The 20,441-nt window shown below is 50.6% G+C and overlaps 1 protein-coding gene across 4 annotated transcripts in view; it reads left to right on the forward strand.

The window, feature by feature from the left end:
* LOC116948594 (uncharacterized) overlaps positions 1 to 20,441 on the forward strand; it is a 138,888-nt gene that overhangs the window by 77,785 nt on the left and 40,662 nt on the right. For 3 of the 4 annotated variants that reach the window (XM_032965406.2, XM_032965408.2, XM_032965409.2), the window contains exons 8-11: positions 290 to 531; positions 1,349 to 1,472; positions 2,131 to 2,335; positions 10,740 to 11,291. In XM_032965406.2, coding sequence (XP_032821297.2) covers positions 290 to 531; positions 1,349 to 1,472; positions 2,131 to 2,335; positions 10,740 to 11,291 — 1,123 coding nt within the window. The remainder of the gene's footprint in view (positions 1 to 289; positions 532 to 1,348; positions 1,473 to 2,130; positions 2,336 to 10,739; positions 11,292 to 20,441) is intronic. The other variant, XM_032965407.2, reaches the window with a different exon arrangement.

Genomic DNA, 20,441 nt, shown 5'->3' on the forward strand with positions numbered 1-20,441 from the left:
CATAACATGAACGGCCCGATGCATGCATCTCCTTCATTAGACACAAGCCATAGCAGTGTGACTGTGGCCATGCAACCAAAACTATGGACCACGCACTAAACCACAAGTGCGTGCTCCATCAACGGAGGAGTGGGAATAGCGAAACTACACGAACTCTGTCCGGATTGCCCTCTGATCATGGCTTGCAGACCTCGACATTGGCATTCACCTCCTGAACACGTTGCCATCGTGCGCAAGAGCAAAATGGTCGCCGACGATCTTGTGCGTGCGTCGTTTGATCGTGTCGCAGGTCTCTGTGGTGGAGTCATCGTCGTCACTTGAGCTGCACGGGGAGACTTGGGGCCCCGGCGAGGGGGAGTTGAAATGGGGGAGCGGAAGGAGCTTGGGCAGCGAGGAGGACGAGAGCGGCGAGGAGCGAGCCCTGATGGAGCTCGCCGAGGACCGCGATGGCGTGAAGGAGCGGCTCAGCGAGCGACTGGAAAAAGGACTTGTGTCGCGTTCTCCACCACCAGCTGGCTCTCATGACCACAGGTGTGCCTCTCATTCATTCATTTTTGTCATACTCGACCACCGCTGGTCAGTGCGGGTAGGTGATTGTGGGGAGCATAGAGGTACATCACAACAACGGGTTTTGAGGCACAGCCCTCTGCTGGCCACCATGTAGCGGAGGCCTGCAGCCTCCCCATGACAATCGGTTTGTGCATAGTGGTCACTCATTCAAGCACTACCCAGCTTAGCACCCGTGATCTGACAAGAGTGGGCACATTCCAGGCGATTTGGTCATCGGCTCTATGTAGGAGTTGAGTCTGGGTACTTTCCACCTCTTCCAAGGCACCCGGCCAATGTGGAAAAGCGAGTCAAAAATACCCTCTAGCGGGCCTCCTAGAGCTCCCTCCAGCGGAAGCATTGGTGTAAGAAAGACATTGCAGGGCATCACCTTTACCCATAATTTATTACGTAGCACAGCCTTCTATCAGCGTACTGCAGCTTTAATGTGCTACTGCGTGACCAGTGTGTCTATGTGCTATTAAACTAAACAATGCTTCGTTTTGCCAGGTAAGGCAACACTGAGTTACATAGCTCTTTTTCAGGTGCGACCTGGCCACAAATGATAGCTCAACAAAGTGGCTTATCGTGTGTAAATTTACAGCGGTCAAATATTCTAAACGCACGCTTCTAAATGTGGAGTGAAAAACCGGAGGACCCCGACCACGGGGAGAACACGAAAATTCCAAATATTGCAAGTGTCAGGGTCGGGATCGAACCCACAACCTCCTGTATACCGGGCGAGATAGTTAACATCTGTTGTCTTACCCATGAGTGTGCTGCTGCTCTTTCACTGTCACAGAGAGAAGGCGCTGCCTGCGGAGCGTGTGGACAGTACAGGAAGCCCTGGCGCGCCTGCCGAGCACGCTGCCCAGCACGCTGCCCAGTCCACCCCTCTCCTGCGTGACGTCGCACTTGGCACGGTGGTGAGTGGCACTCGCACCCACCACAGGCGGGGGCCTCCACTAATGACGCTGCTAAACGGTGTGATTTAATTTGCAGTGTTAATTAATCTGTTTATAAGTACCTGCATTATAACTGAGCCTGTGTCTTGGAATAGAAAGGCCTATCACTTGCTCAACCCTTCTCTTTTCATTTCAGTGCAGTGTGATTCCCCAAAATTGGAGAGTGTGTGTGTATGTGCAGTAAATGAAACATGAATTGGTCCTGGGCCTTCCCTAAGCTGCCTTAAATGAATACCTGGTCCCGTGTGAGATAATCGGCACTGGGGTAGACAAAGACGACCGGGCTTGGTCCTGGTCACACCACACACTTGTACACCATGTGCAGCCTCCATAGGTGCTCACTAACAGCACTTGCTGCAACAGAGTATGTGGGCTATATGATGAGATCATTGTGTGTGTGTGTGCGCGCCTGCTGCGTTAGCGTGATTCCTGTGCTCAATGAAGCGTGTGTTTTAAAGGGCCCCATCAGCTGCTTCTACGGCTCATTTTGTGGCAGCGAAACACCTGACCGTACAACACAAATTACCCGAGCAATATTTTATGCCCCGGTTATCTTTTTTGTCGAGCGATGATTCCCCTGCGAGCGTTTAACCAACAACCCACTCCTCCCGCTGTGCAGCAGCATGGTCTGCTGCCGCGGACGTCGGATGAGGGCCCGTTGGATGAGGGCCCGTCGGATGAAGGCCCGTCGGATGAGGGCCCCTCGTTTTCAGCCGACCCCGAGTCCGTCACCGACGCACGCGACGTCCTCTCCAAGACGCTGCTGCACAAAGGCCTGGCGGGGGACCAGGCCCCCGAGCCGTCTCCCTGCAGCTCCGACGAGGGTGAGGCCGCCATCGCAGAACAAACCTCCTCCTTCAGTTCCGTTTTGTCCGCTCGGCACCGACGATGTGCCATGCATCAGTCGCGCCTCCTGCTGACAACTCCAGGCTCATTTATTTCAGATCATTCTTTGCCACGTCTCTCCCGTCTTACTTTTTCTCGATTCTTACACGTTTTGAGTTTATTTTCATTTGTTGCGCGGAATAATCCCGTTTAGCTGGTCGCCCGGCTATTTATCAAGGCACCTCCGTGGTGTGTGAGCACAGCAACAAGATAAAGGCAAAACACGTCAATATTGCAGATACCGAGAACAGGGTCCTTAAGGAATATTGCAGTACTAACAAACAAGGCAATTGACGGTCGTTATACATACGTCATCATAAGCTTCATCATCATCAGCAGCTATAATCAAGTCACTGTTGGATGACCCATCACCATCTCTCATGGTCATGCAATGCAACAACCCACCTACATTACTGTGTCCAAACCATCGCAACCTTCTCAGCCGTATCGTCCCTACCAGAGTTGTTTTGTGTCATAGTCGCCTTTGCATTTCTGCACTCCTCAATCTTTGCATGTCGATGCACTTAGGGTTCCTCCCGGCGCAGAACATGCGGGGAACTAAAGACGCAGCTCATTCATACGCTCCCTGCAGAGACAGCGGGCACTATTTTGGTGAGGAAGGCATTCTTCATTGCCGCTGGAAGGTTTAGTGGTCACTGGGCAGAGCGAGCGATTAGATTCCCCTCGCCAGCCGCTAACGTTGGGGTGCAGATGGCCACGGAGTGGGTGGCATTTGTTTTTCCTTCAATTGTGCACGTTCCCGCGCGCGTAATGCGCGGGTAAAAAAAAAACCCGAATATTCCAAAAAACCCAACCTCCCATAAACAAACCACCGTTCGTTCACGGAACGCCGCTTGACGGCTCTCAAATGTTTGCCGGGGACAGCGCCCGCTGTGGTGGCGTTTTGTATGGGCGGCACCGCGTTGCGTCAGCGGGCATATAAAACAACCACACTGCGGTCATCACTCATCGTTATTTTGCGAGCGGCTCAGCCTGCTGCTTCTGCTGCTGCTGCCACCCGCAGTAAATACTGCGCTGCTTACGCCGCAGCGCTTGCGGTCCGCGCTCAGTGGAACGAGAGCGGCGAAGATCGAGGTGGTGCCTGTAGCCGGCTGGCCACCAGGGGGAGGTGATGTGTCGACTTGCCTCAACGGGCGCAAAGGAATCGTGTCGAGAGGAATTTGTTTTTCTCGTCCCGTCGGGCAAGCGCGCACTTGGTCCGGGAGTCGCTTGCAAAAATTACGTTGTGCGCCTGAAGTGTTCTTTTCTTTGCGGCTGATGCGCTGTCATTGATGGGAGCAGGAGCACGTGGGTTGAAAATAGAGTGTGCGCTTTTTGTCAACGCCCAAACGCGTTGTTAGTGCGTGCGTTTTGGCAGCATCGCGCACTGACGGGGCTTTTTTTATTGCGGATGCATTTCCGTGATTTGTAGGGCTTCTTTGGTGTTGCCCATTTGCCGTGAAGGGCCATCGCTCTTAAGGTTTTTATTTCAATGTATCCTATCAGTGCAGTGGATTGACCGCACGACTCGCAGAAAGCGTATGGCAGTTCTAAAAAAAATTCTTAATCGAGGTTTCGACTCAGCCTTTCATCCCTCTGCGGTGAATAAACCCAGCAGTGAGAAGTGAACAGTGTGGATGTGTACTCTTTGGTTCTTTCGGTAAAGTCACGTAGGTAAAAATTAAATTAAATAAAGCAAAAATAACTACATTAAACCTACAGCTCTACAGTAATTTTTACACCTGATGAAGGATGCTTGTGTTGCCTCCGAAACGTCGTGATTGAGTTATTTTCATTTTTGTTTATTTAATTTTATTAAATGTTTACCTACGTGTCTTTACCGAAAGAACCAAAGAGTATGGATCCCTGCAGTCACGACAACTTCAAATCTAGAATTAATGTGGATGTGCTTTGGATGAACTCTCGCCCCACTCCAAAGGAATGTGGAATTTCCACCGCTGGTTTCGTGCTGTCAAAAGAGAACAGAGCTGTGGCTCCGTGTTGTTCCTTTGAGCTGGAAACCACTGACGTGGCTTTGATAAAGGGGGGGTAGCCGTTGGTAATTAAGAGCACAGCTTTAGCGTGGTTCAAACAAAGTGTTGTTGTTAAAGCGGTGAAGCATCCACCCCTTAAGACCTTCAGTGAAGCCATGGCGAGGCATAAGCAAAAACAAATGTGTGGCAAGAGCCTGGGGCACGATACGTCCGCGTTGCTAAGCAGCCTCGCTGTTTGCAGACCCCCGTGTTTATCTAATTGACAAAATCGTTGTCGTCCCTAAAATTGCAAGGAAGCGGGATTCTTTTGCCGTGATTGTCTCAAACACGCAACGTTTAAAGCAAACGTGCACAGCCGAAATAAATTTGATGGCCTCTCCGGCTATGGCGAGTGATGAAAAAGACAACGTTTTCGAGCGGTTAATAGGGACAAAATGTGACCGGTGAATAATAAGAATGACGTGTGCAATATTTGTGTGGGAAGCTTTTTTTGCCGCGATAGTCGCCGCCCTGGTAGAGGGCTTGTGTGGATGTGTGAGCACCTCGCCTAGCTGGGACTCCGAGAGCGGACCCCCCTCCTCCCCCACCCCCTCCTCCCCCACCCCCTCCTCCCCCACGCCCCCACCCCCACGCCCCCACCCCCTCCTCCACCTCCTCCGCCCGCACGCCCATCCCCCTCCCCCTTCACCACCCGCCTTCCCCCACGCCCTCCCCCTCCGCCACCACGCCCATCCCCCTCTCCCGACGCCCTCCCCCTCCTGTCCCCTCCTCCCCCACGCCAACCCCCCCCCACGCCAACCCCCCCCCTCCCCCACCACGTGTCGGTCCTTGTCCCCGTGAATCGAGGTGGGGGTGTTGCGTGCACGCTGTGTTCCCTGCTGTATGTCCCACCACTCTCAGTTCATTTCACGAATCGCGTCGGCTTGTTTTAGACGCTCCCGCCAACTTAACCGTGTGAACATAGCATCGTGCGGTGTCGAACGAAAATAGCGCGTGCACGGTGTTACATATGGCAGTGTTTATTTATTGTGTTACCGGCAGGGCAAGATTTTGAAGATGGCTTTTAATGGGGGCACAACTGGAACGCACATCAGGGTATGCTATTGAAGGTGGACTAGGTTCAAAATATAGTGAATTGCAGAGGCGAGGAAAGAGCAGGTTGGAGCGATTTTGGAAACTGGACTTGATAATGGGAAGTGACATACCGACGTGAGTGAAGAATACGTTTCAATACGTGCATGTGGCCTAATATTACGGGTGATGTGCATGAACGCTGACGAATGTAATGGAACAAAAAAGCTGAAGGAAATTGCACCAAGCGTGGAGAAGTGCACGCTTGGAATTGTACTGAAAAGACGGAAAGAACGAATTGGTCACAGAACAAATTCCAGTTTGAGACATCGTGTTATATATATGTTGAACTTCTTTTGCACGGTACTTAGCTAACCGTGCTACTTGGAGGTTCAGGGGAAAGACAACAAACTAAACACAAAAAGCAGTTCTAAAGGAATGAGTTTTCAATCTCAATCTAGATTGAAAAGTGCACAGCTCCAGTGGCTTCCGAATATCGGAAGGAAGAGCGTTCCAGACGGCCGCAGAATCGCATCTGAAAGCTCACGATGTGGCGACCGTCTTTGACGGCTAGCCAAAAGCCGGTGCAAGGATGACCGGAGTTCGCGTGCTGTTTTATCCTCTTTGACGTGATCAGCAAGGTATTGTGGTCCATTTGTGGCAAGCACTTTGTGTATAATGAGTGTGGCATAAATAAACTGACTGAAGAGGAGTAAAGTGGGCTTGGGTGGAACACGTTGCCGGAAGTGACGATGCCCGATTTATCGAGCCTGATGATGACAGGAGTTTGCAGCCAAAGGAGGGAAACACACCTGCGACAGGACATTCACCGTGGAGATGGAGCGATGAAATCGGCTCTTGTGCAGGAGCTAGTTGGATTGTGGCATCACGAGACTGTGATGGGTGATGGCAACTTGGGGAGACCTTTATGCAGCAGTGGATAGATCTTGTCTCATGATGATGATGAAAGCAATTTCAAATTTTGGGCCTCTTGTGTTTTTTTAGTTTGTAACATTTTGTGAGCTGGGTTATCTTACAAACTTTCATAATATTTTGTGCATTGTCTTTAGGTACATTTGAGGTGACAGCCGGTACATCTTTATTTAGATTCTTAAACATAATGGACTAAAATCTAGAAAATCTTGTCACATCCCAATGACTTTGTCCCATGTTTTCCTAAATCACATTCTGGCACCAACGTTTGTTCACGTCATCTCATAACATAATTCATTTATATATGTCTCAGTAGTTTTTAGTACTGAGCTTCAGCCAAACCAATACAATAAAGAACCCCACTAATGGGAAAAGTCTATAAAGCAAGGAAGGATATTGTTAGGGTGAGGTAATCGTCAACGCAGGGGGCTGTTTAACATGCCACGATGTATTATCTGCTTCTGTTAATTCAATAAAATATTTCTGAACGACGTGCCGGAGTCTGGTAATAATTAGAGGGCATCCATCATATGGCTGGTTACAAAATAACATTTGAATTTTCTGCCCACACATTGCACTAATTGTTTTGGACCGCATCGAGGAGCTTTATAGTATCAAATAAAAAAAATTACACATGCAGTAACCTTGCATTTGTTACAATAAAAATCTACCATGAATTACTTTATTTTTATAAAAACTCTTTTCCGATTTATAAACAATAGTACTGTAAATAGTACTGTATAGAGAGTACAATATAGAAGCCACGGTTGGTTATGCAGATTATTCTTTTAAATATCGAAGTACTGCTTACGTGGAGGACTGTTTCGGTAATGATTACGTCTGCGCCATAAATTAGTCGCCCTAATTAGCAACAGCGGGGACGCATCGCGGCAAGCGTTTGGAAGTGGGGTTTTTTTTGGTGGAGGGAAGCCACGACGATCCCCCACGATTGGGCACGCGACCCCCAGCCCGAATGCCACGAGTGCTGCCCGGTCTGGGCCATCGGCATTCGGCCCTCTACGTCCATTCATTACGGCACCTTGGGGGACTTCGCACTCCCGCGAGCATGTTTTTTGACGCTCGTTCGCTCAGTGAGGAGGTGCTGGAGCGATGTGGCCGTGTCACTGTGTACACCCGCAGAGGGATGGACTTACTTTGCAGCGCGCACTGATTGCCTGCACAATCTGATTGGCCACCTGTCGCGGATTTCCCCACAATTGTCCTCTTTTTTAAGTCACTTTCTGGGGAAACCTTGGGACATTAAAATTAAGTTGGGTAACAATGCGCCATGCAGGACGAGATGGCGAGATGTTAACTGCCTCGCATGGTATACAGGAGGTCGTGGGTTCAATCCCGACCCTGACGCCTGCTGTTTATTTGGGGTTTGCGTGTTCTTTCCGTGGTTGTGTGGATTTTCCTTACAGGTCTTCCGGTTTTTCCCTCCACATTTAGAAACACGCGTTTCGAGTATTTGGCTGCCATAAACTTTCACGTGATAAGCCACTTCGTTGAGCTATCATTTGCGGCCAGGTCACTTCTGAAAAAAAAATAGACCTATATAGCTGAGTGGGCCTTACCCTGGTAAACTAAAAAAAAAGTGTATTTAAGTTTTCAAGACAGTACATTTACACGTCAACAACCCTTCTCCGGTATCGCGAGAGACGCTGCCACTCACGATGCGTCCCCGGAGTTTTTTTTAATTTGTTGCACTTCACGGGTTGGCATCAGTCCCACGCCCGATCCCCTCCTCTCCTCCACCGATGGTTGTCGCACCGCCTCCGCGAATGTCATAGTGGCCCGCAAGCCTTCGTAGGCGCCCACTGTCAGGAGCGTCCCGCCGTGTTCCACTTTAATGACCACCCCCCCCCCCCCCACGGTGGCGTTCAACCCCGGCTGTCACCGGCCACCGCGCGGATGAGATTCCACTCAGGAGTCTCAATTTACATCGTGCGGCACAGGCCAGTGGCAGCTGTTGCTGCTAGGGGTTGGTGGTGGTGGTGGTATTCTGCTCGGTCCCAACCCTCGCTAATGTTACCGCTTTCATTGGCAAGGAGATTCCTTCAGCGAGCGGATTGACACGAGGCGCGTTGGTTTCATGTTGCCGGCGCGTGTGCACATTTTGCAAGGGGATATAAACGACTTGTCGACTCGCACCATGGCAACGCACTGTGGCGTTTCTTATTAATTTGAAAAGGCACAAGTAGGCCCGTAGAAGTTGCAATGGAATGTTTGTTTTGGTCCTGGAAATGCTGAATGCTTCGTAAGCTTTTATTTTTCAGGTGCGTTTGATGTTTGGAAATGAGTCAACGTTGCAAAATCTACGAGCGTCGCACTTTCATTGCCAAAATGCACTTAAGCACACGCCTGTTTTCTCTCAGTTGAACGTGGGATTTACGGTAACTTTGACGAGATACAGTTTTGACTTTGGCACGAGAAGGAAAGGGAGAGGAGGTTTAAGTATAAGAAAAGGATAAGGCTGGGTCCACCACAGCAGTGGACAACAAATGAGCTTCATAGTGGAAACAAGGCGTTGAATATTTGCCGTTTAATCATCATCTAACTACTGCCTTTTGTCTTGAGGATAACAATGGAAGAATGCATTTTTGCTCGCTCGCGCAATCCAACGTGCCCGAATAACGAGCAGCAATAATGGAGTTTAATTGGGTGGACGCGCAAGCAATATTCATTTGGCTAACTTCATCATTTGCGCTGGTGATGTCAGCATCCGCACGCGGCCCCCTCACCCCCTGGACGCTCTCACGCACGCACAGCACAGCCGTGCTGGAACGTGGACTTCCTCCCCGTTCCCACTTCCTGCCCAGCTGTGGGGGAATGTAGCCCCGCACGCTCGCTGTGCAAGCCCCTTCAGCGTTTCGTGGCTCTCTCCCTCGCGCCGCTCCGTCACTGTCTCCTTCTCCCCCTCGCCCGCTCCCTCGCTCGCTCGCTCCGTCGCCGCTGCCTCCTCCCTCTCTCCCCCCCCCCCACACCGCCACTACCACCGCCGCCGCCGCTCACTCCCGCATCCCTTCCGCTCCGTTCGCTCGGCGTCCGCGAATTTCCACGGCGCCGCCCTGCCCTGCCGACGGCTCCGCGCGGCGCGTGAGAGGCGGCGGGGGCTTTCACGGCTTTCGCGGCTTTCCTCCTGCGCGAGAGTCCCGGCCGTGGCGCGTACGTGCACACACGTGCACACACGTGCACACACGCGCACGCACGCGCGCGTCCTGCAGTCCTCGCCGCGGCTGGGTGTGGTGGGACGGAGCGCGGCCGCTTGCCGCTCCGGGCCCCCGGCACTCCATGGACGTGCTCGGGGGTGGGTCGGCCGCCGGTCAACAGCGACGCGTCGAGGCAGGATGTAGGAGGGATGTAGCCTCTTGCTGATTTCCCAGGGGCCGGCACAATGGAGTTTAGCGGTGAGTCCCCCCACACACCCCCCCGGAGTCTGTGCTCGTGAACTCATCAGCTTGCTGCTGCTGCTACACTGTGGTGTGTCGCTTCAGTGGGCCTCCGCTGCTTGCTGCTGCTGCTGCTGTGGTGGTCCCCAGGCCGTTTGTTTGTAAATCAATGCAATGCATTCTCGCGGGAATTAAACAAAACAAATGACGTTGTCATGTGTGTGTGTGTCGCGGGGTTTTTTTTTAATGTCGTGGATATGGGTCGCGATGATTGTTGCTCAGTGGAAGCTGTGTTGGAGCACACACGCACGTGAACTACTGCGGTTGTTGAATGAAGGAGACTCTAAATGTGTTTAATAAATATTCACAGTTTCCTCATTTGAATTGCAAGCGATATTTACTCAGATGCAAAGTTTGATTTTGTTGTTGTTACCGTTATCCACGATTTACGCGCGCGCTTTGAACCAAATAGAGCGTGCATAGTAGCGGCGCGGAGGTTAGGACGCTGATGGGTGTAACGCTTAAGGGATGTCACAATCTTTATTATTGGGGCGCATCTCGAGATACGTCCCAGGAGAGCTGCTGCCCCTCTGAATGCTAATACGCACGGCCCGGCAAGCGTGTCTGCCTGTCTGCGCCTGCGAGGGTGCTTTTATCATCTGCAGCATTTTGTGTTTGTTTGTTATCGTTGACGAGCTGCAGAAATTGTTCCTCTCCCATGCACATGGAGCGCAGGAAAGGGGGGGGGGGAGAGGGGAGAGGCAGCGGCGCGCGGGCGAGATTGATTCACTCCGACTACCGCACTGCCGCCCGACCGGGAACGGCGACTGAATGGCGGCTGGGAGGCTTGTGCCGTCGCAAACGGAGCCTCTGTGCGCACGGCTCTCCACTCCCGCGTCTCACGTGCCGCCCTCTCTGTCTGTCTCTCTCTCTCTCTCTCCGCCCGTCCGCAGAACCCGAGCCCGTGGTCCTCAAACCGCCAGCTGAGGACGACGAGAGCAAGTCCGCCGGCGAGCACGAGGCCGAGGCCGGCGACGGAGATGGGAAGAAGGCCGAGGAGCCCCAGGTCTCGTTTCTCACCGCCGGACCCGCCGCCCTTGCCGCCGATGAGGAAGAGGAGAAGTTGGACACCAAAGCGGACGCCAAGGCAGATACCAAGGCGGATGCCAAAGCAGACGCAAAGGAGGACGCCAAAGCGGACGCCGAGGCGGACGCCGAGGCGGACGCCGAGGTGCCCGCGGAGGAGGAAGACACCCGGGAGACGATAGACGGTGAGAAACGGGAGAAGCCGTGTGGGCCCGCCGAGGAGGGAGAGGAGGAGCCCACGGGGCCCCTTGCTGAGCCTGACGACGACGACGACGAGGAGAAGGTGAAGGAGGACAAGAGCGCGGCGGACGAGGCAGAGGAGGACGACGCAGAGAACGAAGCTGAAAGAGGAGGAGCCGGCGAGGTGGATGTCCCGGAGACGCCGGACACCGGGACAGAAGAGCTGGAGGGTGGGCTCGGTGAGTCGCTGCGTTTCACTCCGCACAGCCATCATACAACCACACGCCCGCAGGGTGAGGAGCACGTGCTCACAGGCTGCTCTATGCATTTTCCTGTGTTTGTCTAATGGCCTGGATGAATCACTGTGCCACTCAACACAGTCCCCATATACAAACACTCACAGGCTGATCTATGCAGTTGTGGTGTTTTGTTGAATTCATTCTTTGCATGTCACTGTATCACGAGTCGCAAGTTAATGTTGCTATTAATGTATTAATCGTAATTAAACGCAGAATCTGTACACGGCATTAGGCATACGTTTAACAATAACATTTATCCTTGAACATGCTTATCCTGCACATGCTACCTAATGGGTTTATTCAAATTCCAGCAGAGCATGGCATGTGGCGTGAAACTCCGCCACAGCTCATCTCTTTATCATCGACGTGGCAGCGGTAATTGCGCCAAACGTGTCTCATCTCTAAACCCGCTTGCATGCAAAACGGTCGTCTCATCGTTTAAGAGGATTATCAAGCCGCTCCAGTAAAACCAATAATCCCGACCTGCCATTATCGTGAGCAGGGGTTTGAATGGGGAAGCCCAAAAGTTTCGCCTCAGACCGTGAGCGTGACTGAGCCCCCTCCCTACTACGCTTTGTGCGTTTCACAAGGCGACGTTCACTTGCGTGTCTTTTACGTGCCAGGTAATCGATATTTAGTGTTTTTGTTAATATGACGCTACGTTTCTGTAACAAGCAATAAGCTTGCGCACTTGAGTTCTTTTTTATATGTACATATTTTCAACTGTTTACATTTTTATTTCTTTAATTTAAATGTCCACGCTCGCACACAGCTATGAGACGCCTCATTTTCTGCTCTCAACAGGGCTGGCCTCTGTCTATGTTGAGCATTGGGGGGGGGGGGGGCATCTCTGAGACATTGAGGGGGGCAGGGTGGCTCACAGCAAAAAAGTGCCCTGGGTTAATTTCCCAACTTGAGGCAGGGGCACCTTTCTGTGTGGAGTTTGCGTGTTCTCCCCCCTGTTTTTCCTGGGTTTCCTCTGGGGGGTTCTCTCGTTTCCTCCCGTCGCTTTAAAAAAGATCACATGCAGTGTAACTGGTATTGGCCAAAGGTCCCCAATGCTGAGCATTTACGCGTAAATTTACACGACGTAACCCAAAAACCTCCGTTATGGATGATATTGGTCGTGAAAGCCTACGTGTTAAGCTGAACATTTACCTGCAAATTACTAAATTTGGATTACACACAGGAGCAGCATTGCTCCCTTCTACAAAAGCACGGCAGTGACCTCCTTAAAAAGTCTTGAGACTCAATAAGGCTTTCCTGGGTCAAAAAGGGTAATAAAAAGAATGTCAGCATTTGGAGCACGTTTACATCTGTCAGCCCCACACACAGCAAAAAAACACAAGAATTGCCATTACCATCTACGGGGAATAACATGTTGCCCCTGTCTAAAACATCGCCGTTCAGTTTTACTGTTTTTAAAAGGGGTCTGCCGGTAAACAAGCCTGTGCCACAAATGTAAAGCACTTTGTTTAAGAGGGTCTCTACTGCAGTCGTGGAAGTCAGAGGTGCAGTGGAACGTGTTTGTTACACATCACAGAACACCTGCGGTGATCGACGGTGCATCCACCGTAAACGGGTCATATATGCTACCGCGTTATTTAAATGTATCTAGACACCACCGGGTGTGGGAGCGGGGGGAAATGTGAGGGGACAAGAGAAGATTACATTGAGAAGCGTTAAAACTGAGAGCGTTCGTGCCAGTGCCGGAAATGTTTTCACAATGCGTTCCCAAGCCTCTGCCACGCTTTGCCAAACCTTGTCCGCGTCCACCTGTGGATGTATTGCGATATATACGAACCACGCATTTTTCATGTGTTTCATCCGAGCATTTTCCTGACGGTGTCCGCGTCGTCAGCTGCCGTGTATAAAACACGCCGTCCGGAACGGTGTGGAGATAATCTAGGCTGCTTGGGCACCCAGGTGCGTTTTGTCGCAGCTGATCGACAAGCAGTGGCAGAGCGGGGAGACGTTGCGTGATGAGCAGGTGGTGACGATAGTGGGCGCTGGTCGTCACACATCGGCGGTGCAGCATATTTGCGGCTTGCAGGTCCCTCGTATCTCCTCGTGTGGCCGGATGAACAGCAATGTCTGAAGTCCAGGTCAGTTTAGCCAGGAAAATTGATTCAGTTGATGCACAGTCGATTGCTTCAGTGTCTCAATTGAATTTCAAACCTAATGTCAGAGGCCGCAGTATTTTCATCGTGATGTGGTCACTAGTCTGATGACAACATTCACCAGGCCCCACCTGACAAAAACCCGAAATAATTTCATCGCGATGACTGAATAACAATGGAAAAATTGGAATGTATACCATTAGTCTTGTGGTGTCAATGGATACTAGATAGCGGTTGTTGAAAAGAACAGAGCCATTTGTGTAAATGGTGAGCTGTTTCTTCTCTGAAGAGTGTATTGGTTGATTTGTTTAGAGTACCAGCACATACTACCTGCAGTACCTGCACCTTCAGTACCTGTACCGTAGCCAAATTCCATTCCTCAAACGTCAAGTCCCTTCAGATTAAGATGAGGCATCTGTGTTTGTGTGTGTGTGTGATATAGGCAGTTATGTCAAGAGAACTGTAAACGTTCCAAAAAAATCAATGAACGTACGAATCCCGAGACACCGGCGTGTGCGTTGTCTTAATGCATTTATAAAAACGTTCAAACTCTGGCTGAGGCCCCCCCACGAGATTTGTGTAGATGCACGGAGGCCACGCCGTGTCTCCCCACGAGCGCATTTATACCGGTGGAGCGAGCGATCGCGAATCGCACGCCACGCACGTGCGCTATCTCTCAGGAAATGTATCACCGCTTCCTGCGGCTGTTTTCACCTCGGAATGCAGCGGCCGTGGGACAGGATTTCGAGGAAATCGTGCCGATCGGGAAGGGGGATTTGCGGAAACGGCCACACGGGCCACAGAAAGGAAATCTGGCACGGCTCTGAGCCACACGGAGGCCCGGATATCCCACCATGACGGGTGGCATGTACCGCACGCTGGTTCAGATTGAATCACGAATTGTTAGTTGACATCGCCAGGTATGAATAGGTCGGCAGTTTTCGAATCACTTCACACCAGTACTGGGTGTCCATGACCTGGGCCCTGTAGAACAGCCTGGCTGCATAATCATTATATTATTGTGCTACTTGAAACTTTAGCGATAGGAATTGTATACACGTTAGGATGTGAATGTCTTAGCTCTCCACTGTTTTTCAGCCACATGGTGCAAATCTGCAATGTGTAAGAACGTTGCATTAAAACAAACACCCAAATTACCTCAGGCACATTGGCATTCTTTTGCATGAGCTATTGAAAAAAATATTCCTGTACCGCACTTTGTCAATCCACTGCTGGATGAGGGCCTTCCCACACTGTGCGGGTCTTGGGGGTTATTTCACCATACTTCACGCTGGTCAGCACGGCATGGAGCAATAGACGTGGGGACGCAGAAGTATAGTACAACAATCGAGTTTGCGGCTTTGCCTGCTGCTTACCACCACATAGTTGCGAAGCCTATAACAACCTGTTTGTTTGTTGTGATGGTGGCACATCCACGCACTGTCCAGGCTCAACCACGCATAGCTTTCCGATATCTGATGAGAATCGAACTCATTCCGGGCGGTTTGGCAATAGGCATTGAAGCAATAATACCGTTGCCATAAATTAGAGCTAATGCGCAGAATAAAGAGAATGACAAAAGAGAGGGGAGAGAAAGAGATGGAGCACTTCACGTGAAGTAAATCGAGTGCACGTAATGGACTTTGACAAGCACAAAGAAGCTGGGAAACACGGTGTTGCTTAATGTTGCCGGGCAGCTGCAGGGATCGATGTGGACGATTGCAGCGTCGTCCTAATGGAATTAACATTCTGGCCGCAGGACCGCGGACACAGGTCGCTGTGTGAATTCCCCTTTGGAGCCAATGCTTGTGCGGCGTCGTAAATACTTGAAGTATAAATGAGACCGCCACAGCGCTTTTTGGTTTGTTTATTCTGCCCGGACCAGATGCCCTTTTTTGTCCGCAAAGCGTTTCCTTACATTCTCTTTGGTTCTTTCGGTAAAGTCACGTAGGTATAAAATGAAATAAAATCGCGACGTTTCGGGCGCAACACAAGCGTCCATCGTCAGGTGGCAAAGCGTGGGTCTGCTGCTGAGGCAGACTGTTTTTAAAAGGTTTGAAATGGGCGTAGCTCAAGGGTTATAAAGAAGTGGCCGGGGCTAATGACGTTAATGTGAGAAGTTAGCATGCAACTGTAAGATAGGAGAGCGGCCTCCTAAACGAGGGCACGGAAGTGGCTATGTTATACCTACGTGACTTTACCGAAAGAACCAAAGAGTATGGATTCCTGCAGTCACGAAAGCTTCAAATAACGAATGTTCCTTACATTTTTTTGTTACAAACCGTACATTGGTAAGGAATTTTTGTATGTCTCAAATCGTGTCTCATTGGCGTCAATATCACGCATTGGTTGCGTTTAGCATGTGTGCCTTTTATTCCGCGCTGAAATAAAAGGGGAGCGTTTGTCAATAGTAATGGCGGTGAAATAATTTGGCCTGTGCCAAGAAACCTCGTTCAGTCCGTGGATTTCTATTGATTTTATTTATACCCTCTCTCACACACACAAAGACCCCCCCCCCCCATATAGAATTATTGGAGGAAAGTGCTGTTAGCGAGCACCTATGAATGGTACACGAGGGGGTGGGTGGCCAGCGGCACGCCCAGCCGCTTTTGCCTCCCTCGTAGAGATGTTTACACATCACACCAGGTACTCATTTGAGGCTGGGTCGACCTAGGGTTAGGCCCAGGACTGGTTCAGATATTCGTAATCAATGTTGGCCATGAGTGGGGTATCAAACTCTGGTCGCCGCTCCCCATACACAACAATACACACGTATAAATACACATATACATAAACACATACCCACAATACCCACATACACACAACTACATACAGCCTTGATTTGAAGCTTTCGTGACTACAGGAATCCATACTCTATGGTTCTTTCGGTAAAGTCACGGTAGGTAGAAATAAAATAAAACAAATCGCGTCGTTCCGATCGCAACACAAGCAATCCTCATCATACATACAGTGAGGGAAAAAAGTATTTGATCCCCTACTGATTTTGTACGTTTGCTCACTGACAAAGAAATGATCAGTCTATAATTTTAATGGTAGGTTTATTTGAACAGTGAGAGACAGAATAACAAAAAAATCCAGAAAAACGCATGTCAATAATGTTATGAATTGATTTGCATTTTAATGAGGGAAATAAGTATTTGACCCCTCTGCAAAACATGACTTAGTACTTGGTGGCAAAACCCTTGTTGGCAATCACAGAGGTCAGACGTTTCTTGTAGTTGGCCACCAGGTTTGCACACATTTCAGGAGGGATTTTGTCCCACTCCTCTTTGCAGATCTTCTCCAAGTCATTAAGGTTTCGAGGCTGACGTTTAGCAACTCGAACCTTCAGCTCCCTCCACAGATTTTCTATGGGATTAAGGTCTGGAGACTGGCTAGGCCACTCCAGGACCTTAATGTGCTTCTTCTTGAGCCACTCCTTTGTTGCCTTGGCCGTGTGTTTTGGGTCATTGTCATGCTGAAATACCCATCCACGACCCATTTTCAATGCCCTGGCTGAGGGAAAGAGGTTCTCACCCAAGATTTGACGGTACATGGCCCCGTCCATCGTCCCTTTGATGCGGTGAAGTTGTCCTGTCCCCTTAGCAGAAAAACACCCCCAAAGCATAATGTTTCCATCTCCATGTTTGACGGTGGGGATGGTGTTCTTGGGGTCATAGGCAGCATTCCTCCTCCTCCAAACACGGCGAGTTGAGTTGATGCCAAAGAGCTCCATTTTGGTCTCATCTGACCACAACACTTTCACCCAGTTGTACTCTGAATCATTCAGATGTTCATTGGCAAACTTCAGACGGGCATTTATATGTGCTTTCTTGAGCAGAGGGACCTTGCGGGCGCTGCAGAATTTCAGTCCCTCACGGCGTAGTGTGTTACCAATTGTTTTCTTGGTGACTATGGTCCCAGCTGCCTTGAGATCATTGACAAGATCCTCCCGTGTAGTTCTGGATCGATTCCTCACCGTTCTCATGATCATTGCAACTCCATGAGGTGAGATCTTGCATGGAGCCCCAGGCCGAGGGAGATTGACAGTTCTTTTGTGTTTTTTCCATTTGCGAATAATCGCACCAACTGTTGTCACTTTCTCACCAAGCTGCTTGGCAATGGTCTTGTAGCCCATTCCAGCCTTGTGTAGGTCTACAATCTTGTCCCTGACATCCTTGGAGAGCTCTTTGGTCTTGGCCATGGTGGAGAGTTTGGAATCTGATTGATTGATTGCTTCTGTGGACAGGTGTCTTTTATACAGGTAACAAGCTGAGATTAGGAGCACTCCCTTTAAGAGTGTGCTCATAATCTCAGCTCGTTACCTGTATAAAAGACACCTGGAAGCCAGAAATCTTTCTGATTGAGAGGGGGTCAAATACTTATTTCCCTCATAAAAATTCTGGATTTTTTTGTTGTTATTTTGTCTCTCACTGTTCAAATAAACCTACCATTAAAATTATAGACCGATCAAAATCAGCAGGGGATCAAATACTTTTTTTCCCTCACTGTACAGCATACAGTATCCGATTCTAAAATAATAAATTCTCACCGACACGATTCTACTCATAAGAATCCTATTTAACACTGAAGCATCGCTTCACGCCCGCTGGCTACAGGTGCACGACGCACCATTGCCGTGTCGTGCAAACACGCAGTGCGCAGTGAACGATGTAACTATATAGATAATAACGCCACCTCCACCAAGCGGTAGTGAACACCGCAACCAAGTACAGTCCAAGCAATCTCCACGGATGACAATGCGTGGGGAGGGGGCCTTGATGCCGCTGCAGCGGATTGATGAAGAGCTTTACTGCATTTACAGTACTTCCTCCAGTGAGCTACGTGGGAGCTTAATGGCCCAGAGGAGACGGCACACGATATTAACTTGGCATCTTTTAGCAACGTTGGACGTGCGTGATTTACGCCGGTGAATGGTTGCCCATCATCGCTTTGCCACGCCACACAGCTCGGTCTTGTCAGCCCTGCTGGGAGGGGGGGGGGGGCGGCATTCTGTGGGATCCGGCGAGGCAGTAAGTTGGGAGGTTTGGCGGAATCCGCTTCACCTCTGCGAGCCACGGAGCACTGATCTCTCGCATCATTCCCCACCACGGATCATCGTCGGACCGGCCGATAGGGCGTTGGTGGGGGGTGTTGGTGGCCTCGGCGCACGGAGACTCGTGATCCCTGCGTTTGGGAGGCAAACGTGGGGGGGACCCGCCTAGGCCACGCAGCCAGCGCTCCGTCTCCGCCGTGCACTTCGTCGTTTGAATAATGGAGAATGTGCGGCGAGCGGTTTGCAGCCAAAATGAGGAACATTTCAGGAATGCCGCGTGCAGCGGAGGACCCCCGCGCCTGTGAGAGGTGGGCGGTGGGAAACGCGTGGGATTTCGCCGACTGCTCTAATGCTGATCAAGATTCCTCAGCCGAACCAATAACGCAACATGAAATCGCGCTCAGAGCTCCTCCTACCTTTGTCGGGTTCGCACGAATCACGCCCGTTTTCTTGGACGCACCGGGCGATCGTCTCTTTCCCGCTGGCAGCGGCGGGCACACGTGAAAGCGCTGCGATGCCCCGCGTGCGTTTTGATCGCCGACACGTGTACGCGTGAGGCTGGCAACGTGAAACAAACGTGAGGCATTTTGTGCGTGTGTTTAGTTTGTCGCCCCGCACCTCCGATTAGCACAGTTGGCTACGTACGGTGCGAAAGAAGTTCGACATACATACATTTGTTTATGCTCCGTGTCGTCACACATCCGGCGTCTAAATGCGACCGTGTGTCGAGGTGCTGCATCTCCAGGTGAAGGGAGAGTTGGCCACGGCTCTTGCACTTTTGCACGCAATTTTGAAGTCGCTTTTCGCGCCTCTGTTTCTCAAGGTTGAGCAGGCAGGGTGAGCGCGTGTCAGCTGTTTGATCTCGCTTATTTTCGAAAGTGTTTATTTTGGCCAAAATGCCCGACACCGAGGCTGGCGTGTGCATTTCTCGGCACCATCTCATCACCCGCACGCGTTTGCTGTACTTGAAAAAGATGTATGCCCCGGCCGAATATGCCTCAATGCTTCTTGAATGACATTCCAGAAACAATTACTTTTATCACAAATTATCCGTAGCACACGATGGGTGGATGCGGCCTGTCGTGGGCTGTGTTGATTCACGGTTCAATAATCGGCACCAAAATTGGGAGAAGCCTTCAGGAGAGAGAGAGATGCGTGCGAGGGGGGGGGGGGGATTGGTCTACAGGTGCTGCCAGCGAAGAGTGGGTCAGTGGAAGAGGTGTAAATCTCTTGCGCATAGTGGCGGTAATCCGCATCGCCGCCTTTACGACCAAGTGCAGTCAAGGATGGTACACATCTTCAGCGCCTAAACTACGTTTCAGAATACTTCGTAAAATCTGCCTACACAAATTGTTATAGGCTGCTTGAACCGACTAACGATTGGGTTTGGCAGTTTAATTGTGCATTGTGCTCTGAGGAATAAATGTTTCCGTTACGGCATCCACTAAGCATTTGCCTTTGGGTGCGCTCCGTCTTATCTGGCCCGTACATAAAATTTGAGCACGAGGCAGTGGGCAAGCTGTGTGCAACGCCGTGTTTCTATCAAGAGGGTCGCCCTCAAGTGTCAAGCTTAAATCCAGCATCGTCTAATTCCGATCTGATCCCAAAGTCTGTACGATCGTCCCAGCCGAGGGGGCACTTGACAACCGGCCTAGCCCTGGCGGGAGGAAGGGAGGGGGAGGATGTGCTCCCAGTGCCGGATTATTGTAGTAGCAAAAGTAGCAAATGCTATGGGCCCCGCACTTTCAAGGGCCCCACGCTAAATGCGTTCAAGCCATAAATTCCGGTTCAGTAATTCTGCACTTGCTCTATTACTATAGTACTATACTGCCTTAAATTTTTATGAACGACTGGGTGTTTAAGGTTAGCGATTTGTCGTATTATCTGGCTGTATAGCAAATGAAATAATGCAAT

The sequence above is a fragment of the Petromyzon marinus genome, chromosome 34 (genome assembly GCF_048934315.1).
Source record: "Petromyzon marinus isolate PM22_M1 ecotype Great Lakes invasive population chromosome 34, UKy_Petmar_22M1.pri1.0, whole genome shotgun sequence".
NCBI classification, from domain to species: domain Eukaryota; kingdom Metazoa; phylum Chordata; class Hyperoartia; order Petromyzontiformes; family Petromyzontidae; genus Petromyzon; species Petromyzon marinus.